Genomic DNA, 22,356 nt, shown 5'->3' with positions numbered 1-22,356 from the left:
CCGATGACAGTGCGAATAATAATAGGGTATATACAGTATACGACATTGGTATATCAGCCAACAATGTTCCATGAAACGATGCCTACCATTGACTACATACTATACTTGACTCTTAAAATGATAGTTTATCATTAAGTCTCGATTTCTCGTCGGACTCTATTTTGTTCATTCTATTCAATATGCTGTTCTTGTTCTAATCTGTTACATTCTATTTCCATGATTAGAAAGGTGATGCCCCTTGATAAGTTATAGTTTGAGCCATTTTCTCAAGACACCTGCTGATGGCTTGCTATGATTACCCAGCACTGAAATTACTGTTTGTTGTTGCAGTTATGCATAGGCATACATAGGCATACAGCATTGTGCCTACATTATGTCCACAGTCATCAAAGGCTACCAAAAGGTTAGTAATAACAATCAATACCAGGACATGATATTAGCTATTTTATTAAGGGTTTATTACATTCAATTAAGGAATTCTGACTGAAAATGATTGCATGAGAAGAATATCATAACCTGAAAATGGTTAACATTCAGTTTTACACCACTAAAAGACCCTTTAAACATTGAGTCATCTGAATATGAAAAACCTTCTGATCTACATATATATTAACACATATAGCACCGAAGTGAAACTTTATAAATCTTAGTCATATTTAAACAAATATTAAAATATATTCACAATTCAAGCCTAATGATCTTTTTAGTGCAATACTACATTCATATGACTGATTCATAAACTCAATAAAACATGATTATAATCATTTTTCATTATATAATTTAATATCTGTGCTACAACTGGTAAATAGATCTAATGGAACGCATCTCTTGCATGGCTGAATGAAAACAAATGTTTTCCTTTGTGTCTCTCCAACGTTCTTAGGGAGGAAAAGCTATAGAGAAAATGAGCCTCCCCTCTTCAACATTGGAACATTTTGACATCCATAGAAAGTTAGCCTTAGCCTGTGCCAGTCTGTTTGTGCTATCATGCCAAACATGACCATTATGCTGTGAGGCTAGACTGTGGGAAAGAGCACAAACAGATCAAGACCAGGGAAGACATGGCTTAGTTACACACGTAGAAAAAAAAGGTGCTATCTAGAACCTAAAAGGGTTCTTTGGTTGTCCCCACACGAGAAACCTTTCAAGAACCCCTTTTGGTTCCAAGTAGAACCCTTCTGAGTTCCATGTAAAACCCTTTACACAGAAGGTTCTACATGGAACCCAAAAGAGTTCTACCAGGAACCAAAAAGGTTTCTTCTATGGTGACACCCGAAGAACCCTTTGTTCGAAGAGTGTATTGCATGAATTGATACAGCATTGGAAAGTATAGCTTTGGGAAACACTCAATCCCAGACCCTGAGATAAATAATTACTGTATATGTTTCTTATACAGTGGCTGAAGAAATGTAAAATAACCAGGTCAATATGTGGTTACCATCTAACCTAAAAATGATAATTACATCATGGCATTTGGCCTTTACTGAGTAAGTACTTAGATTTAGGTTAATTTCAGTAGCTGCCCCCCAGAGTTATTTGTGCTCATATGGCTTTACTTGAAAATCTCTGAGGAACACCCTAACTAATGAAAAAAATAAGTAATTTGAAACAAGCAAAACAGGAGTCCTAGCACCACTTAAATTGTTTTACACTCAACAATGCTCAAGGCTAAGCTGTAGTAGCTATATAAACAAGAAATATCTGGTTCCATCAACTATTTTCTTCGTGTACATTTTTATTAGGTGAGGTACCCCTTTAAATCGCAGATATATTTTTATTCTATATTCATGAATACCATCTTCATGACTTAATCACTATTTAACTACAGTACCGAGTATCTTCATGGTTATGGAAAGGGGAGAAACCAGTGTAAAAAGAATTGGACAGCTCTTAAAAATAATAATCCTCTCTGATTTGGAAGAGTACTGACCCACCATGCCTTCAGAATCTGCAGGTATAGTGAATAATAGCTAATAACTAGCTTCACATGGAGACCATGCTTGGTCCACAACACACAGCCCTGAGTGTCTGATTGCACCTTAAGGGGATTTGTATCAAACCAATCCAAGCAGTAAGGATTCTCGCTGTCTAATCTCACAATATATCAATGACATTTACAACCAAGCACATTTTTACAATATATTTTTTTGAATTCTACAGAAAGTCTACAAAGCAGCAATAACATTAAACAGTGTTTAAATGTAGGAATGGAAACTACAAAATGTAGGTTTAGAATGGCACAAGTGAAAATTAAACAAGATCATATTTGGAAAAACTTTTGGGAGTGTGTGTGTTCAGTTTCCAGTTCCACTGTAGAGATCAACAGTACTGGAACTCAGGTTCCTGCTCTGCCTTAGCCTCCTATCACCTGCTGGACTCTGTAGAGAGAAAGAGGCAGAGAGACATGAGGGAGAGAGACAGAGAGAGAGAGAGAATGAAAGAAACACAGCTAGAAATAAAACAACAAACACAAGGTCATGCTTTATTGCTAAACTCGATTCTGAAGAGAGAATGATGGGGGTGTTTTTAGAACAGGTATCTTGGTCCTGGGTGAACTAAGGTGAACTATCCAGCAGGCATTGGATAAGTGGCTACAAGGCCATAACGCAAACTAAGCAAGAAGTATGAATAACGGTATATCCACTAGGAGACGTGTTACCTGAAAGGAGTCGTCGTCGTCACTGCTCTTGTTCAAATAGTTCAGAGAGGCAGCTCGTTTCATACTGCAACGGAATAACAAAGCATTTTCATTGGAGTGGGTCTCAAGCAAATGTATATGAAATGTCTTCGGCAAGTGTGTGGGTGAGGCTACTGACGGGTACTGGACCAAGAAGGAATAGCGTATCATGTTGTGTGAATTTGTGTGTCAAATGAATGTCACAACATTTTCATTTGTTTACACATTTTGTCAGGTGCATTTCATATTATGATTCAGTAACACCGTTACTGAATATCTGCTCAGAATAGCAGAGCTGTGAGATGAATCATTAATGTGAGATTAATCATTAATATAACAGTACATTTAAGATTATTTTTCGTGCTATTTATCTTCAACTAAACCTTGTACAGAAGTGTTGGGTTGGTGGTCCTAATTAAGAGGAAGACAATAGCTGGGGGGGGGGGAAAAAAAACTGCAGCATTATCCGTAACCAAAAATGTAGTGTCTGACTTGGTGCTGAAGTTGCAGAAACACCATTTAAGAAGTGAAGATTGGAGTGGAAAGGGGATAAATACTTTTTTTAGGTACTTGTTTAAAAAAATCTCCAATGTGTGAATATTGTAATCTAAATATATCTATTTTTTAGACCAGGGTATTCTGACACTATTGAGACCATATGGAAATCAGATAGAGAAACATTGTACTGAAATGAATCACGTTTTGACACGGGCTATTTTGGCATTTAACGCCCAATTCAGCCTCCAAAGCACCTCATTTCCTGAGTCAATTTGTTATGCAAATATATATTTTTAAACATTTCCCATATTTAAGTCATTTCACAATTTCTCTTAATAGCCTTATGAACATAGCAACTTGGGTGCATCTTCTATCTGTGCTATAATGGTTCAGAAGGCCATAAAATAAAATAAATGGATATTGGTAACAGTCCAGAATATCCAAACTGGTCATCCCTAATTGAATGTCTAAAACCAGATAGAAAGTATTGTAGTCAGGTCCAAAATTATTGGCACCCTGATAAAGATCAGCAAAACATGTATATAATAATACAAATACTGAGCAATATATATTTTTGTTTTAATTATAGTATTTTATACTAATACAATTGCTCAGAGAAAGAGAGATTTTGTTCAACAAGTAATAAATAAATACAAAATCGATAAAAGACAGGGGTCACATATATTGGCACCCCTGTTTTTAACACTCCAGCACCCTCTCCTTGCGAAGATAACGACACAGCCTTTTTCTAAAATGTTTTATGAGATTGGCGAACACAATGGGAGGGACCTTAGACCATTCCTCCATACAGAACCTGTCCAGAACCTTGATGTCCTTTGTCTGCACTAATGGACTGCCCTCTTCAATTCAAACCACAGGCTTTCATTGGGGTCCGGGGACTCATATGGCCATTGCAATTCTTTTTAATAACGGTCAATTAACAATTTCTTTGTGGATTTTGATGTGTGCTTGGGGTTATTGTCTTGCTAGAAGATCCACTTGCGGCCAAGTTTCAGCCTCCTGGCAGAGTCAACCAGGTTTTTGGCTAAAATGTCCTGGTACTAAAGTTCATGATGGAAATCAGATTGGGATACAGGCAGGTGGGAGAAATATTGGGATATACGAATGCGGGGATTGAACCCTGGTCTCAAGCAGGGAGATTTGTACATGTGATTTACCACTCAACCATGGCTCTGACCTATAATGTCCATAATCACTTAACTATAGTGGCTTGGGAGTGTGAACACATAACTAAAACTATACAAAAAATTAGTAGGAAACCACTTCATCATAATGGCGTCAAATTTACTTTAGACATGGATGTGTTTCCACATTAGCTAGCAACTATAGTCATAAAAACCTAGCAATTCTAACAATAGCTCACAAAAATACAGCAGTTTCTATTCAATCTTTGACAGACAAAACCTTGACTTCAGAATTACTTTAGATGTAGTATAATGTTGGCTAACTATTTGCTTACTTTAGAAATCTAATTGTATTTCCAGCCACTGTCAGTCAACCAATGCCAACTTTCAGTTGTTGATTGGTTGTTGGAAAGAAAATATTGTCCATGATAACATTATGCAAAGAAGACAAACTAAGGCGCTTTATTTTCAAGTGGCGCAAGTGTCCAACGTACGTTAGTTGGCTATTTCAGCGTGTAAAAACAGGCGATCTGGCACTAACCACCTCTGTGCCTAACCCAACCTGGTCTCTGAGCATTTCATATTATTCATTACTTAAATTTACACACTGCAAAAACTGGGCATGGATGAGGCTTCCACTATTATTCATTGTTCCTGCAGTGAGGGTTCAACCAATGATGTATATAAACCCTGGATTGCTGATGCTATGTCATGGCCAATGAAAGGCTTTGAAGCCGCCGTTGACGTTAAGGGCCCCAGGACCAGTGGAAGCAAAATAACCCCATAACATCAAAGCCCCCCACCATATTCTACAGTAGGTATTTGTATTTATTATGGATCCCCATTAGCTGGTGCCAAGGCAGCAGCTACTCTTCCTGGGGTCCAGCAAAATTAAGGCAGTTCATACAATTTGAACCATAATACATTCACAGATTTCACAACACACTGTGTGGACTCAGGCCCCTACTCCATCATTACTACATATCTACAGTACTAAATCCATGTCTATGTGTGTGTATAGTGCGCATGTTATCGTGTGTATGTATACATGTGCCAGTGCATACGGTTTGTGTTGCTTCACAGTCCCCTCTGTTCCATAAGGTGTATTTTTTATCTGTTTTTTAAATCTAATTTTACTGCTTACATCAGTTACTTGATGTGGAATAGAGTTCCATGTAGTCATGGCTCTACGTAGTACTGTGTGCCTCGCATAGTCTGTTCTGGACTTGGGGACTGTGAAGAGACCTCGTGGCCTATCTTGTGGGGTATGCTTTGGTGTCCGAGCTGTGCGCCAGCATTTCAAACAGACAACTTGGTGCATTCAACATGTCACCTCTCATAAAAACAGATTGACATTCATATTATTAATATTAGCTCCCAGTGTACATCCAAGGGCCAGCCGTGCTGCCCTGTTCTGAGCCAATTGCAACTTTCCTAAGTCCTTTTCTGTTGCACCTGACCACACAACTTTACAGTAGTCCAGGGGCAACAAAACCAGGTCCTATAGGACCTGCCTGGTTGATAGTGCTGTTAAGGCAGAGCAGTGCTTTATTCTTGATATACTTCTCCTCTTAGCTACTGTTATATCAATATGTTTTGACCATGACAGTTTACAATCCAGGGTTACGCCAAGCAGTTTAGTCACCTCAACTTGCTCAATTTCCACATTATTTATTACAAGACTATGCTAAGGTTCTGGGTTTAGTCAATTATTTGTCCCAAATACAATGCTTTTACTAACTTATTCCTTGCCACCCACCTACTCCGAAACTAACTGCAACTCTTTGTTAAGTGTTAAAGCCAGTGGCATGTCATTAGTAAAGATTGAAAAAAGTAAATTGGCCTAGACAGCTGCCCTGGGGAATTCCTGATTCTACCTGGATTATGATGGAAAAACTTCCATTAAAGAACACCCTCTGTTCTATTAGACAAATAACTCTTTATGCACAATATAGCAGGGGGTGTAAAGCCATAACACAGACTATGATCAATAATGTCAAAAGCCGTACTGAAGTCTAACAAAACAGCCCCCACAATCTTATCAATTTCTCTAAGCCAATCATCAGTCATTTTTGTAAGTGTTGTGCTTGTTGAATATTCTTCCCATATATGCATGCTGAAAGTTTGTAGTCAATTTGATTACTGTAAAATAGCATTGTATCTGGTCAAAAAAAAAAAATTCTCCAAAAGTTTACTCAGGATTGGTAACAGGCTGATTGGTCAGCTATTTCAGCCAGTAAAGGGGGTTTTACTATTCTTGGGTAGCAGAATGACCTTTGCTTCCCTCCAAGCCTGGGAGCACACACACATTCTAGTAGGCTTAGACTGAAGATATGGCAAATAGGAGTGGCAATATCATCCACTATTATCCTCAGTCATTTTCCATCCATGTTGTCAGACCCCAGTGGCTTTTCATTGTTGTTAGACACAAATTATTTTCTCACCTCTTTCACGCTCACTTTACAGAATGCAAAATTACTCGTCTTTCATAATTTGGTCAGATATACTTGGATGTGGTGTCAGCGTATGTTGCGGACACCACATTCGTTTTTCGATGCCAAATGTGTGTGGCCAAAGAGCTCTATTTCATGTCATCGGACCATAGCACCGGTTTCAATCCAAGTGTCAATGCTGTTTTGCAAACTCCAAGGAACTGCTATTGTGAGATGGGTCTTGGATCCTTTGAAAGGCAAGTGGCCACGCATCTTATGTGAGAGCACACAGGCCAAATTTTACAGCAAAATCGTACTCGAACACTGTTATAATAGCAGTTGCCAGAGGCGCAACACTGGGGTCTGAAGTTATCATGTAATCTTCAAAGCATTTTATTCTCTGATCCTTGCCACTTTATTATGGGCATTTAGAGCCATTTGAATGAAGAAGTATTACATATTGTACCTTTAAGCCAGCAAAATGTTATAACTGTGCATGGGGTGTGAGGACTCAATAAGCACTGTGTGTTTGCGCATGTTTCTCTCTCTTACTGGAGGTTGCGTGGGTCGGGGGGACCGTTCCCCTGTAGTTTCTTCACCAGCATCTCACTGCTTCGCCGTAAGACATCCCGGAGCCTCCCCATCGACCCTGCTCTCCTCAGGGCCCCACTGCCATCCTGAAACAACACCAGGGTCAGACAGTCCTGGAAACTCAAGTCTCCCAATCCATTCCTGATGGATCCCAGGAGGTGTGCACATTATTTCCCACTCCAGCCCAAACATACCAGATTGCTCTGACAAATTGTGTCCAAAAAGCATCCGGAATAAATCTCGGCTGCCATCCTGAAACTTCCTTTACAATACCCAATTAGGGTTGTTTGTGCTGACCTAGAACAAAAGCCTGCAGACCTAAGGGCTCTTCAGGGGTGTGTCAACAATCTAGTAAAGTGGCTTACTCATACTCACCATGTCTCCTTTCCTTCATCTGCTATGATGGGTTAGGGTTAGTACTGAAAGACTAAAATCAAGTCCACAAATTTGTATCCACCTTATGGTTTTATACTGTTCAGTATTTTTCAGACCAGTGCAAATGAAGGCAGCAGACGAGAAGCAACCGAACCTAACCCTGCACTCGCTAATGCATAGTCAAGGGCATTATTTCAAAATCAGTACTTCTCCAGTAGGGGAATTTACAGTATGTCGAAGATAATGAATTTCAAACAAAAATGTATGAATAGGATAAAGCTGTAGAAATGCTCTGCTTTGAGAAACTAGTCTTTCATGCCCTACCACAACTGAAGCAAACCTTCAGTACTTAGGGACTTAAACACTAAGTGCACACTTCAGGTAGAAGGGGGTGAAATGTAAATGGATTAAATCTGCAGCCTATTGCTGTGTACTACATTTTAGTACTGCAGTGAAGCTTTCATGCACCAGAACTTCCGGGTTGTGAAACTAGGTCAATGGACTCCAGAGGGGGGAGATAAAGAGAGGGAGAGCTCATATTGGATGTGCGGTTCCCCCTCAGGTTGGTTTACACAAGCAGCCAGCCAAAGAAAAGCCCAAAATGAAAGTCTTTATTTTCAGTCAATGTCAAACAAGGTTTAGAGACACATTCATCACAATGCAACAAAGGGATGCTAAGACAGGAGTATTAGTCATGGAGAGCATTCTACAGACAGACCAATGAAATAGTGTGACATAGCTAAATTGCTCCACTACATAGGCCAACCAGCCGGACAGCCAGTGTGTTTCAGCATTGGCTAGCTCCACTATTACCGTTTATTATTATTTATTTTTTTAAATTCGGTTAGCAACATTGGAGCCGTCTCTTTCCACCGAGATACCAAAATGCCACAGTTACATGGAATTGCATTTTCATATGGTATCAAGTGTAATTACCTTTAACTACACATGAGCTAATTGAAGTAATAGTCTCATAGTACAGCATCTGTTTTGGTTTAGCACATGCACTTTATAACATTATCTGTAAATGTACTGATGTACTAGTATATACCTGCACTGATTGTGATACAGTTATTATATAATAGTTAAAGTTCTTAAAGAGTAACTACATGGCATACCGGCAACTTCAATTTGGTGGTGTTGGCTAATGCTGAAACGACTGGCTAGCTATGTTAGTTACTAGTACTACACTTATTCAGCCTAAAATACATCATATAAAGATACTATAGTTTAGAAATGAGGGAAACTGACTGAAACATGGGAAATATAAAATAAAAACTGGGAACAGTTAGTGGACAACAATGAGCACATTTCAAGCTACAGAGCGGTTTGAAAAATCTTTACATTCAGGTAACATAACTGTTAAACGAGGCCTCACAATGATCACACCTAAATCCCCAATCTAAAGCCGATCTTTAAGCATAGCAATGTTGTCATCAGGAGCATTCATAAAATCTGATGTCAATTCATAACATATATCTTATGAGCAGCCAGCTAGGTCACATGTCACTGTGTTCAAGGTAACTATATTGTTGGCTGACAAGACAGCTAACCTTGGTCGTTTCATGTGCGCCATGGCTGTTCATAGGTGTTATAAACTAACATAAGCTGTTATGACTGCCTTACGTCATAGCAGGGTAAAGTAGGCTTTAAAGATGAGACGATAACAAGAGTGAAAGCTGTGTGAGGAACAACAAGAGGACCATCAAGCTAAAACCAAATAAGTGACCTCACCAAATGCCACTCAGAAGCTTACAAAATCAAATACAACAACTTTGTGCAGCAGTGTACATTAATGTGTGTGTTTGTGTGTCTCTGGTGTTTGTGTCCCTTTTCCAATGGCTACTTCAAAATATGAAACAAGATTCTCTGGCTTGGAGCATAACTAGAGAAAGCATTTCTTTCCCCAAGCTATGGCTTTGGAGAAAGCAATTTGCTCAATGCCATTCAAATCAAAGACACTGATTCTACAGTTAGCAAGCTGTTCCTCTTTAAAACGTCAATACCATAGTCAGGCACAGACACCATCATTACTAACCTTATGGCTATATTATAATAATAATACATTGCTTAGAGGGACAATGCAAAGATAAATAAACATTATGATAAACACTATCCTATATAAGACATTATTTAAAAAGTAAACTAAATAAAAACAGGAGACAGATACACTAATCTCAATAAACCATAAGTAATCGATGTGTAAACTCAAAAGGTGCTTTTAAGTGGCGACGTGACTTGGAATCATAATAGCGTCACGATATACATTTTTTAAATTGTCTTACATTTGCTCCTATATAACACAACAGTACGCATAAATAATTTACAAGGGTCATGGTCACACTTAAAACAGGTTGCAAGTTAACAAAATTAGTGAACATAAAAAAGGCACCAAGGTAGATCAATCCTGGTCAAATATCAGGACAAAAAGCTGGCAGCAGCGAAATAAAAAGCACTACTCTAGCTGGTTGCTCTTCAGTGGCCAATAATATTTTAGCGATAACAAAACGAGAAAAATTCTGACTGGTCTCATTTGGTAGTGGACCAATACTTGATGCCGTTCTAACTGTGTGACTGTGCTTAGTGGAAATATGAAGATCAATGGAAAAGCAATCATATTTGAATACAAGAAGAACAGAAAAAAAGAGAAAAATCAAACAACCAAAGCTTTGATAGTCAAGTTTCCAGTGTTCAGTTGGACTCTGGTGCCACCATCTCTTATTGGTTAGAATATCATACATACTATACAAGTGATGACACAGCAAGAGAAAGGGAGAGACGGGGATCGAGGAAGAGAAAGGGAGAGTCGGGGATCGAGGAAAGAAAGGGAGAGTCGGGGATCGAGGAAGAGAAAGGGAGAGACGGGGATCGAGGAAGAGAAAGGGAGAGTCGGGGATCGAGGAAGAGAAAGGGAGAGACGGGGATCGAGAAAGGGAGAGTCGGGGGAGAGTCGGGGATCGAGGAAGAGAAAGGGAGAGACGGGGATCGAGAAGAAAGGGAGAGTCGGGGATCGAGGAAGAGAAAGGGAGAGTCGGGGATCGAGGGGATCGGGGATCGAGGGGAGAGACGGGGATCGAGGAAAAGGAGAGTCGGGGATCGAAGGGGAGAAGAGAAGGGGATCGAGGAAGAGAAAGGGAGAGTCGGGGATAGAGGAAGAGAAAGGGAGAGTCGGGGATAGAGGAAGAGAAAGGGAGAGTCGGGAATAGAGGAAGAGAGTCGGGGATAGAGGAAGAGAAAGGAGAGAGACAGGGATAGAGGAAGAGAAAGGGAGAGTCGGGGATAGAGGAAGAGAAAGGGAGAGTCGGGGATAGAGGAAGAGAAAGGGAGAGTCGGGGATAGAGGAAGAGAAAGGGAGAGTCGGGGATAGAGGAAGAGAAAGGGAGAGTCGGGGATAGAGGAAGAGAAAGGGAGAGTCGGGGATAGAGGAAGAGAAAGGGAGAGACAGGGATAGAGGAAGAGAAAGGCTGAAAATGTGATGCAGCATGATGAGAGAAATGAGTGGGCATGAACGAGAGAGCTAGAGAGAGAGGGATAAAGAAAACGCAAGAGGAAGAGGGCAAGAGACCAGGAGAAGAGGGCAGAGAGTGGAAAAGGAAGAGAAAGGCTGAAAATGTGAGACCAGAGAGAAGAGGGGCAGAGCTAGAGAGAGGGATGGAAAATGCAAGAGGAAGAGGCAAGAGACCAGGAGAAGAGGGCAGAGAGTGGAAAACGCAAGAGGGCAAGAGACCAGGAGAAGAGGGGCAGAGTGTGGAAAACGCAAGAAGATGGAGAACATGCGTGGGAGTGAGAGACCCCGAAAGGATGGGAAGAGAAAGATTGGGAGTTAAACGGGATAATCAGTTTTGTGGGGATGAAGGAGGAGTCCTCCATGAAAGATTAGAAGAGGCTTCACACAGAGGAAATGACAAGAGACATCCATTTTGATTCGATTGGCTTGATTGGTTGAGGAGAGTGAGGCGGAGGAAGGTCATCCTGCTGATTTAGGCCTAATGGAGGACGGAAAGAGAGAAGAGAACAAGAACAGTGGAGAGCGAAAGAGACAGACAAGAGAAATTGTGGAGAGAGAGAGAACCAGAACGGGGAGAAAGAGACATACAGCAGAAAAGAGAAAGATGAGACAAAAACAGGCAGAAAAACACAAGGTTAACACACCCTTCAAGAGAGGAATATAGCAAGATTAAAAGATCAAAGCTTAGAACATTATTTTATGACCAATATTAAACCATCTTTATCAAATGACTGCACATTTGCCATAAAGAATGAAAAAGTAGAAGACAATCATTTGTGGCCCTACACTGTCTGACAATTATATCACATTTGAAAAGGTTTAGAGAAGAACGCTTTTGTAGTCTTCGCTACGCTGCACTGAACGCAGTCAGCTAATGACATCAGTGTGAACCGCAGTGTGACTCTAGGGGCACCTTAGCAGTCTGCTCACCCTGCAATGCAGCGTGCTCCTAGCCATCTACAGTTGGGGACCAGGGCTGTGGAGAATCGGCTTTAAAACTGGTTAGAAACCATTATACACCAAGTATACCAAACATTAGGAACACCTTCCTAATATTGAACAGCCTCAATTCGTCTAGGCACGCACTCTACAAGGTGTCGAAAGCGTTCCGCAGGGGTGCTGGCCCACGTTGACTCTAATGCTTCCCACAAGCTTGTCAAGTTGGCTGGATGTCCTTTGGGTGGTGGACCATTCTTGATACACACAGGAAACTGTTGAAAGTGAAAAGAACTGCAACGCTGCTGGGTTTTGACACAAACCGATGCGCCTGGCACCTACTAACATACCCCGTTCAAAGGCATTTTTTGTCTTGCCCATTCACCCTCAATGACACATTCCATGTCTCAATTGTCTCGGCTTAAAAATCCCTCAACCTGTCACCTCCCCTTCATCTACACTGATTGAAGTGGATTTAACAAGTCACATCAATAAGGGATTATAGCTTTCACATGGCCAGTCTCAGGTATACCTAGTATATATTAAACCCAGTATAATATATAAAGATGTGATTAGAAGATAAGTTATTATTAATATGTCTTCTGGATTGACAAGTTGCTGGCAAAGTACCAAATCTATGTTAGAAATACACTACATGAGCATCTCATTCCAAAATCATGGGCACTTCTATTGAGTTGGTCCCCGCTTTGCTGCTATAACAGCCTCCACTAGATGTTGGAACATTGCTGTAGGGACATGCCTCCATTCAGCCACAAGAGCATTAGTAAGGTTGAGCATTAATGTTGGGCGATTAGGCCCACAGTCAGCGTTCCAATTCATCCCGAAGGTGTTTGATGGGGTTGAGGTCAGGGCTCTGTGCAGGCCAGTCAAGTTCTTCCACACCGATCTCAAAAAACCATTTCTGTATGGACTCCGCTTTGTGCATTGTCATGCTGAAACAGGAAAGGGCCTTCCCTAAACTGTTGCCACAAAGTTGGAAGCACAGAACCATCTAAAATGTCATTGTATTCTGTAGCGTTAAGATTCCCATCACTGGAACTAAGGGGCTTAGCCCAAACCATGAAAAGCAGCCCCAGACCATTATTCCTCCTCCACCTAACTTTACAGTTGGCTCTATGCATTGGGGCAGGCAGAGGTCCCCATAGCATCCACCAACCCAAGGTTAATTCGTCAGACTGCCCAGATGATGAAGTGTGATTTATGACTCCAGAGAACACATTTCCACTGCTGGAGAGTCCAATGGTGGCGCCCTTTACACCACTCCAGCCGACGCTTGGCATTGCGCATGATGAGCTTAGGCTTGTGTGCGGAACTCGTTAGTGAGTGATGCAACCCGAGGACAGACTTTTAAAAATATTTTTTATGCTCTTCAGCGGTCCCGTTCCGTGAGCTTGTGTTGCCTAGCGCTGAGCCGTTGCTGCTCCTAGACGTTTCCACTTCACAATAACAACACTTACAGTTGAGCGGGGCAGCTCTAGCAGGGCAGACATTTGATTAAGTGACTTGTTGGAAAGGTGGCATCCTATGAAGGTGCCACGTCGAAAGTCACGGAGCTCTTCAGTAAGGCCCTCCTACTGCCAATGTTTTTCGATGGAGATTGCATGGCTGATTTTAAACACTTGTCAGCAATGGGTGAAGCCGAAATAGCTGAATACAATAATTTGAAGGGGTATACACATCCTTTTGTATATATAGTGTATATTTTACACTACATTTGCACTCTATGCCTTCCTAAATAATATTTTAAGTCTTAGGTGTGCGTGTCTGTGCAGTGCACTCACCCCATTCCAGTCCACGCTGCCGTCCTCCCCCGCTTCGGAGGCGCTCTCATATTTTACGCTGCTCAGACTCTCCCTGCTCCTCCTCCTGTCTCCGTCTCTCTGCAGCTCCACCACACCCTGAACAAAACACACAAATCCGTTCAATTTTGCAATATCATTTCACCTTTTGATCTAACATTATTATTGAAAGTAATTGGTGCAACTGATTGGTAAAATCTTTAAACCATGCAGTCACAAACACACAATCAAGCAAAATAGTCCATGAATATACAGATGTGAAACACTAATAACAAATATGCAGCAATAGGTCCTAAAGTCCCTGTGGATGTCTGCCTTCAGTTCAAGCATTTCCATAACTGAATATACACAAGTTTGGATTTAAGCTTGAACGTGTGTTTTTTTATAAAATGTGAGAGAAGCTGACCTGTTTTCGGGACCTCAAGGCACACTCCTCCAGGGTCTCAGCGGCCTCCATCTTGCCTTGCCGGCGATACAGAGCTCCCAGATTACGCAGAGTGGTGTTGACAGTGGGGCTGATGGACACACACCAAGTTCACTTCAAAAATCACTGCAGTGACTAGAGATGCCAATCAGTACCATTCCTTTACTTCGGTAGTTCTAACAAGTCTATAAGTGGACTTCTTACCTGTTCACCTTGCAATTCTTATACCAGCCGCCATAATCTCCATAGCCGTCTTTGCTCTGGTGATACAAGGAAAGAGGGGAGGGGGAAGAGAGGATAGAGGGGAGGGGGAAGAGAGGATAGAGGGGAGGGGGAAGAGAGGATAGAGGGGGATGGGGAAGAGAGGATAGAGGGGGAGAGAGGAGCACAAAAATGCACGTCACAAAAAGGGAAACCCCTCATTCTCCAAAAAGTCACTTCCGATTGACTCAGATATTTGACATCAAACACAGCTGGGACAACATCTCGGTAGAGAAAACAGAATTTAAATCTGTCCAGACCACCACTATTGACTGTTAGCAATGTGCACCCTCCCTTGAGGCGTGTTTGGTAAGAGCTTTTTGTTGCTGCTGATTTCAGTTAGCGGGATGTTGCTGCCTCGATGTGTATGGTGTCATATCGCTGAGCCTACACAAAACAAGCATCCCCCCCCTTCATTTTTGACATTTAGCAGACACTCTTATCCAAAGCAACTTACAACAGTGAGCACATACATTTCAATGTTTCTTACTGGTCCCCCATGGGAATCAAACCCACAACCCCGGTGTTTCAAGCACCATGCTCTACCAAATCAGGAACACGGGACCAGACAGTATTGACAAGTAAACAAAATAGGCACTCCTTGTAAAAATGGGCACCCCTGCCACATGCCTGTGCTCGCTCTCACACACACACACTTTACATAGACTCACCTTGCACTCCTCCCGCTCCTCGGCATGCACCCAGATGGGCTTGTTCTCAGCTGCAGAGACAGAGGAGAAAGAGAAGTGTGCTGTATGCTGGCAAAAACATCCTCAACCAGTAACAGACAGGCATTTTAGCAAAACGGTAGCATATAGATGTAGACACCTGCACCGTGCCGACATTTAGGCAACATTATTTAAACTTGGTTCCTTTCTTTCGTGAGACAAGATCCTATCGCAACCTCTCAATCTCAGTAATGGTTTGAGATTTTTTAAACTCGGTTTCAACCTGAGACCAGAGTTCTGATAATCCCTCAAATTCATCCCCACCCCCTCACATAATCAATTGAGACCTATTTGTTAATTAACCGTGTATTATATATTGGCATAGTAAGAAAGTCAAGAGAGACATGGTCACAATTATGTCTCAAATTTATTGAGAATATGGAAAAGGAAATGTGAAAATAAAGTCAACCCATCATTTCACATGTTAAATCTTGAGAGAACTTTGATGAAAGCATTTAATTTAATTATGGATCAAAAATAAAACGAAGCATATTTAATGACATAAAAAAAAAAAGTTAGAAATCATTCAAAATAAAATCTAAAAGAATATTGTCAATGTCAGAAACAGTCAATACAAACTCAACATAACATGGAAGACAACGGAAGCACAGTAAAGAAAAATACATGAGAAATGAAAAGGATGTGGAAGCTTACTTGAAATATGGCATGTAAAGCCTGAATAACACTAATCATAATAAAGACATCCTGCTTATCAAAACAAATAGTTTGACGGTGTATAATAACCAACCTTTGTTTTCTTTACAGCGACATCAGAAGTATTATGCTCGTAGTTAGAAGAAAAGGTTGGCTGTAGTAAGTGGCCATGTATGTGATTCTATAACAGTGTTACGAAGGCATTGTGTCAAGACTACTTCAAGAAGGGATTTCTAAAGAAAGTTGGTGAAGTAAGAGACGTCATGACAGATGAACCCAAAAATACAATGAAACATGTGTGTCACTATTATAAAAATCATGAAAAATATCAAAAAAGTATGGAATTTTACACAACACAAAAACAAGCAACACAAAACGAACAAAAACCGAGACTTAAATATCTTTGTTCACATTCTTTATATCGCAACTGGTAATAAATAATTAAATGCTGGGCAATATAATAAGCATATAATAAGCAAAACCAAGTTGGATTTAGTTTTGGTTTCAGAAATGTTTCACTCTGGGAAAAACCCCCCATCAATGTTCCACTCACCTTCATTGTTGTGTATCATATGCACATACCCAGTGATTATCCTACAATGTGACATGGCATTTAGAGTGAAAGGTCAAGAAAACCTTTAATGGCACTTTGATCATCCATAACACCTCAAATGAAAAAGATCATTCAATTGAGCATTCAGAAACAACTAGCAAATGCTAGAAAATAGGAAAAATGTTCAAGTTCCCAATACATTCAATATGGGAAGAAGTCCATTCTTTTTTTTCTTCCAAATACTTCTTTCAATTGAGGAATTTAACAAAACCTGTTAGCTAGCCAGCTAGCCCTTCAAATATTCTAAATCTTTACGTCTACTAAATCTACTAAACATTTATTTCAAATACTCTATACTCCTCGTAACCAGTTGTTTTCTTTATGATCTAGAAAGTAAAACATTATTTTGAAGTATTTATTGAACAGCTCTTAAATCAGTCTGCTCTAAGCCTGCACTATTCTAGAAGTGGTTGAACCCTACACTTCAAGTCAAATGTTGACTGTTCTCATTAGCAATGAACCCTTACACTTCAAGTCGACTTGTCAACTACGTTGTCATTAACTGGGGCGTCATAACTCATCCTGATAATTGATGGCAAAATTGGACAAATCAGTTAGCTAGTTTGCCAGTACAAAATGCTACGTGTGAAATAAAGTGTTCTACAAATGTCAGATCCACAGACTGACTGTATGTCTGTGGTCAGTACAGTCCAGCGCTCGATTGTTCATTCTAGAAACCCAAGACTTTGAATTCATGTAAAAGAAACACTAGAACGTACTGTATCTTTGAGTAGACGAAGAACAGATTGAAAAAAAGGTTTGCAAATAAGGAGGCAAAGTGACTACTACCCCCAAGTGTTTGTTGTGGCCCTTTCGAGTTTTGGACTAGTTTGCTCACCATCCACGGATCCAAATTCCTTCTCGTGAGCTTGGGTGAGAATCTCTTTGTAAAGGATTTCCGCCTCCTTGTACTTCCCCTGCTTCAAGTAACACGAAGCCTGGGAGACGAGAGGAAAAGGCTCAGAGAGTTCAGACATTTCACCTTTGAACTAAAAGTATGCACAATGCAAATCACTGAACCAGGTTCCATCTACACAAAGCAACAACCATCACAGTTAATGAGATTTAAAAGGAAACAAAGTTCATTCCCTGCACCATCTTGTTTAGTCTACCCACCAATATAAATACAAGCATAACAGGATCAAAGAGCTACGGCAAGGATGAGCAACTTTGGTTCTCATAGGACAGGGTTGTCAAACTCAATCCACGGAAGGCCTAGTGTCGTTCTAAAATATTTTTATTAAGCCCTAGACAAGTAGGTGTGGGGAGTTAGTTCATCAATCAAGTGCAAGGGAGGAGCGAAATCCCCCAGACACATGGCCCCTCTGTGGAATGATTTTGACACCGGTGTCATAGGGCCTTAGTGTCTACAGGTTTTTGTTCTTATTTAGACCTGAGAAATCAGGTGTCGGCACTTCTGTGCAATTAGTGTCAGATGAAAGAGAAAACCAGCAGACAGAGTTATTCACCCACGAGCAGCAGTAGTCAAGAACGGCAGTCAAAAGCCAGGCAGCCCCCTCACCAGGTTGTTCTTGGTCTTGGCCACGTTGGGGTCATCAGGGCCCAGCCTGCGCTCGTAGATCTCCAGGGCACGGCAGTAGTAGTACTCCACCTCTTCGTACTTGCCCTGGTTCTGACACAGCAGGGCCAGGTTGTTCAGCTGCTTGGCCACATCAGGATGGTCCTTGCCCAGCACCTATATGGGAGGCGAGAGGACAGAAGCATCAAACACGAGTTGAGGTGCAGCCAAATAATCAAAGACGGCAACGCAACTCATTTTTTAAGATGTACTGTATAAAGTCTCAGACAAAAGTGGACACCTACTCATTCCAGGGTTTTTCTTTATTTTCCCTATTTTCTACATTGCAGAATAATAGTGAAGACATCAAAACTATGAAATAACATATGGAATTACATAGTAACCCAAAAAGTGTTAAATCAAAATATATTTTAGATTGTTCAAAGTAGCCACCCTTTGCCTTGATGACAGCTTTGCACACTCTTGGCATTCTCTCAACCAGCTTCATGAGGTTGTCACCTGAAATGCATTTCAATTAACAGGTGTGCCTTGTTAATTTGTGGAATTTCTTTCCTTCTTAATGCGTTTGAGCCAATCAGTTGTGTTGTGACAAGGTAGGGGTGGTACACAGAAGATCCAAAGTCCATATTATGGCAAGAAGAGCTCAAATAAGCAAAGAGAAACAACAGTCCATCATTACTTTAAGACACGTAGGTCTGTCAATGCCGGAAAATGTCAAGAACTTTGAAAGTTTCTTCAAGCGCAGTCGCAAAAACCATCCAACGCTATGATGAAACTGGCTCTCATGAGGACTGCTATAGGAAAGGAAGACCCAGAGTTACCTCTGCTGCAGAGGATAAGTACATTAGTTAATTGTACCTCAGATTGCAGCCCAAATAAATAAATAAATAAATAAATAAATAAATAAATAAATATATATATATATATATATATATTTCCACTTTTATTTAACCGGGTAGGCAACTTCGACCTAGCTAAGATAAAGCAAAGTAGTGCGACAAAAAACAAGTTACACGTGGGATAGACAAAAGTAGAGTCAATAACACAACAGAAAAATCTATATACAGTGTGTGCAAATGGCTTAAGGAGGTAAGGCAATAAATAGGCCATAGTAGCAAAGTAATTACAATTTAGCAAATTAACACTAGTGATAGATGTGTAGATGTGCAAGAACAAAAAAAATTAAACAAAAACAATATGGGGATGAGTTAGGTAGCTGGATGGGCCATTTACAGATGGGCTGTGTACAGCTGCAGCGATAGGTAAGCTGCTCAGAGAGCTGATGCTTAAAGCTAGTGAGGGAAATAGAAGTCTCCAACTTCAGCGATTATTGCAATTCGTTCCAGTCATTGGCAGCAGAGAACTGGAAGGAAAGGCAGCCAAAGAGGTGTTGGCTTTGGGGATGACCAGAGAGATATACCTGCTGGAGCGTGCGCTACGGGTGGGTGTTGCTAAGGTGACCAGTGAGCTTAGATAAGGCGGAGCTTTAGCTAGCAAAGACTTATAGATGACTTGGAGCCAGTGGGTTTGGCGACGAATATGTAGCGAGGGCCAGCCGACGAGAGCATACAGGTCGAAGTGGTGGGTGGTATATGGGGCTTTGGTGACAAAACAGATGGCACCGTGATAGACTACATCCCATTTGCTGAGTAGAGTGTTGGAGGCTATTGTGTAAATTACATCGCCGAAGTCAAGGATCGGTAGGCTAGTCAGTTTCACGAGGGTATGTTTGGCAGCGTGAGTGAAGGAGGCTTTGTTGCGAAATAGGAAGCTGATTCTAGATTTAATTTTATATTGGTTGATGCTTAATGTGAGTCTGGAAGGAGAGTTCAGTCTAGCCAGACACCTAGGTATTTGTAGTTGTCCACATATTCTAAGTCAGAACCGTCCAGAGTAGTGATGCTAGTTGGGCAGGCGGTTGTGGGCAGCGATCGGTTGAAAAGCATGCATTTAGTTTCACTAGCATTAAAGAGCAATTGGAAGCCACGGAAGGAGTTTTGTATGGCACTGAAGCTAGTTTGTAGGTTTGTTAACACAGTGTCCAAAGAAGGGCCAGAAGTATACAGAATCATGTAATCTGCATAGGAGGTGGATCAACAAATCACCTGCAGCAAGAGAGACATCATTGATATATACAGAGAAGAGAGCCAGACTGAGAATTGAACCCAGTGGCACTCCCATAGAGACTGCCAGAGGTCCGGACAACAGGCTCTCCGATTTGACACACTGAACTCTATCAGAGATGTAGTTGGTGGACCAGGCAAGGAAGTAATTTGAGAAACCAAGGCTGTTGAGTCTGCCGATAAGAATGTGGGGATTGACAGAGTCGAAAGCCTTGGCCAGGTTAATGAAGACTGCTGCACAGTCCTTTTATTGATGGCGGATTGCACAGCGGAGAAGGTACGATGGGATTTGAAATGGTCAGTGATCTGTTTGTTAACTTGGCTTTCGAAGACTTTAGAAAGGTAGGGCAGGATGGATATAAGTCTGTAACAGTTTGGGTCTAGAGTGTCACCCCCTTTGAAGAGGGGGATGACCGCGCAGCTTCCCAATCTTCAGGAATCGGGCGATACGAAAGAGAGGTTGAACAGACTAGTAATAGCGTTTGCAACAACGGTGGCGGATCATTTTAGAAAGAGGGTCCAGATTATCTAGCCCAGCTGATTTGTACGGGTCCAGGTTTTGCAGCTCTTTCAGAACATCTGCTATCTGGATGAAGGAGTAGCTGGGGAGGCTTGGGCAAGTCGCTGCGGAGCTGTTGGCCGGGGTTGGTGTAGCCAGGAGGGAAGCATGGCCAGCCGTAGAGAAATGCTTATTGAAATTCTCAATTATCGTGGATTTATCGGTGGTGACAGTGTTTCCTAGCCTCAGTGCAGTGGGCAGCTGGGAGGAGGTGCTCTTATTCTCCATAGACTTTTTGGAGTTAGAACTACAGGATACACATTTCTCTTTGAAAAAGCTAGCCTTTGCTTTCCTGACTGACTGTGTGTATTGGTTCTTGACTACCCTGAAACGTTACATATCGCGGGGACTCTTTGATGCTAGTGCAGTACACCACAGGATGCTTTTGTGCTGGTTGAGGGCAGTCAGGTCTGGAGTGAACCAAAGCTATATCTGTTCTTAGTTCTAAATTTATTGAAAGGGGCATGCTTATTCAAGATGGTGAGGAAATTACTTTTAAAGAACAACCAGGCATCTTCTACTGACAGGATGAGGTCAATATCCTTCCAGGATACCCGGGCCAGGTCGATTAGAAAGGCCTGCTCACAGAAGTGTTTAAGGGAGTATTTGACAGTAATGAGGGGTGGTCGTTTGACCGCAAAGCCATAACGGATGGAGGAAATGAGGCAGTGATCGCTGAGATCCTGATGGAAAACAGCAGAGGTGTATTTGGAGAGCAAGTTGGTCAGGATAATATCTATGAGGGTGCCCATGTTAACAGATTTAGGGTTGTACCTGGTAGGTTCCTTGATAGTTTGTGTGAGATTGAGGGCATCTAGCTTAGATTGTAGGATGGCCGGGGTGTTAAGCATGTTCAGAGGAGTTAAACTGTTCAGAGGAGACTGCGTGAATCAGGCCTTCATGGTCGAATTGCTGCAAAGAAACTACTACTAAAGGACAATAAGAAGAGACTTGCTTGGGCCAAGAAACAAAAGCAATGGACATTAGACGGGTGCATATCTGTCCTTTGGTCTGTTAAGTCCAAATGTGAGATTTTTGGTTCCAACCTCCGTCCGTGTCTTTGTGAGATGCAGAGTAGGTGAATGGATGATCAGCGCATGTGTGGTTCCCACCGTGAAGCATGGAGGAGGTGTGATGATGTTTTGCTGGTGACACTGTCTGTGACTTATTTAGAATTCAAGGCACACTTAACCAGCATGGCTACCACAGCATTCTGCAGCGATACGCCATCCCATCTGGTTTACACTTGGTGGGACTATCATTTTTTTCAACAGGACTATGATCCAAAACACACCTCCAGGCTGTGTAAGGGTTATCTGACCAAGGAGGGTGATGAGTGCTGCATCAGATGACCTGGCCTCCACAATCACCCGACCGCAACCCAATTGATATGGTTTGGGATGATGTGGACCGCAGAGTGAGGGAAAAGCAGACAACAAGTGCTCAGCATGTGTGGGAACTCCTTCAAGGCT

General features: G+C 41.5%; 1 protein-coding gene across 3 annotated transcripts in view; it reads right to left on the bottom strand.

Annotated features, from left to right (window-relative positions):
* Positions 1-431: 431 nt before the first annotated feature.
* Positions 432-22,356, bottom strand: part of LOC112230443 (kinesin light chain 1) — a 34,941-nt gene continuing 13,016 nt past the window's right edge. For 2 of the 3 annotated variants that reach the window (XM_024396759.2, XM_024396758.2), the window contains exons 8-16: positions 18,185-18,358; positions 17,501-17,600; positions 15,339-15,388; positions 14,611-14,666; positions 14,389-14,497; positions 13,965-14,081; positions 7,305-7,429; positions 2,660-2,723; positions 432-2,378 (exon numbers count right to left, since the gene is read on the bottom strand). In XM_024396759.2, the coding sequence (XP_024252527.1) occupies positions 2,295-2,378; positions 2,660-2,723; positions 7,305-7,429; positions 13,965-14,081; positions 14,389-14,497; positions 14,611-14,666; positions 15,339-15,388; positions 17,501-17,600; positions 18,185-18,358 (879 nt within the window). In that variant the 3' untranslated portion in view covers positions 432-2,294. Of the gene's footprint in view, positions 2,379-2,659; positions 2,724-7,304; positions 7,430-11,365; positions 11,705-13,964; positions 14,082-14,388; positions 14,498-14,610; positions 14,667-15,338; positions 15,389-17,500; positions 17,601-18,184; positions 18,359-22,356 lie in introns of those variants that run through there. The other variant, XM_024396760.2, reaches the window with a different exon arrangement.

Source organism: Oncorhynchus tshawytscha, linkage group LG32 (genome assembly GCF_018296145.1).
Source record: "Oncorhynchus tshawytscha isolate Ot180627B linkage group LG32, Otsh_v2.0, whole genome shotgun sequence".
Lineage (NCBI taxonomy): Eukaryota > Metazoa > Chordata > Actinopteri > Salmoniformes > Salmonidae > Oncorhynchus > Oncorhynchus tshawytscha.
The sequence above is the reverse complement of the archived record's forward strand: the minus strand, read 5'-3'. Positions and strand labels throughout refer to the sequence as shown.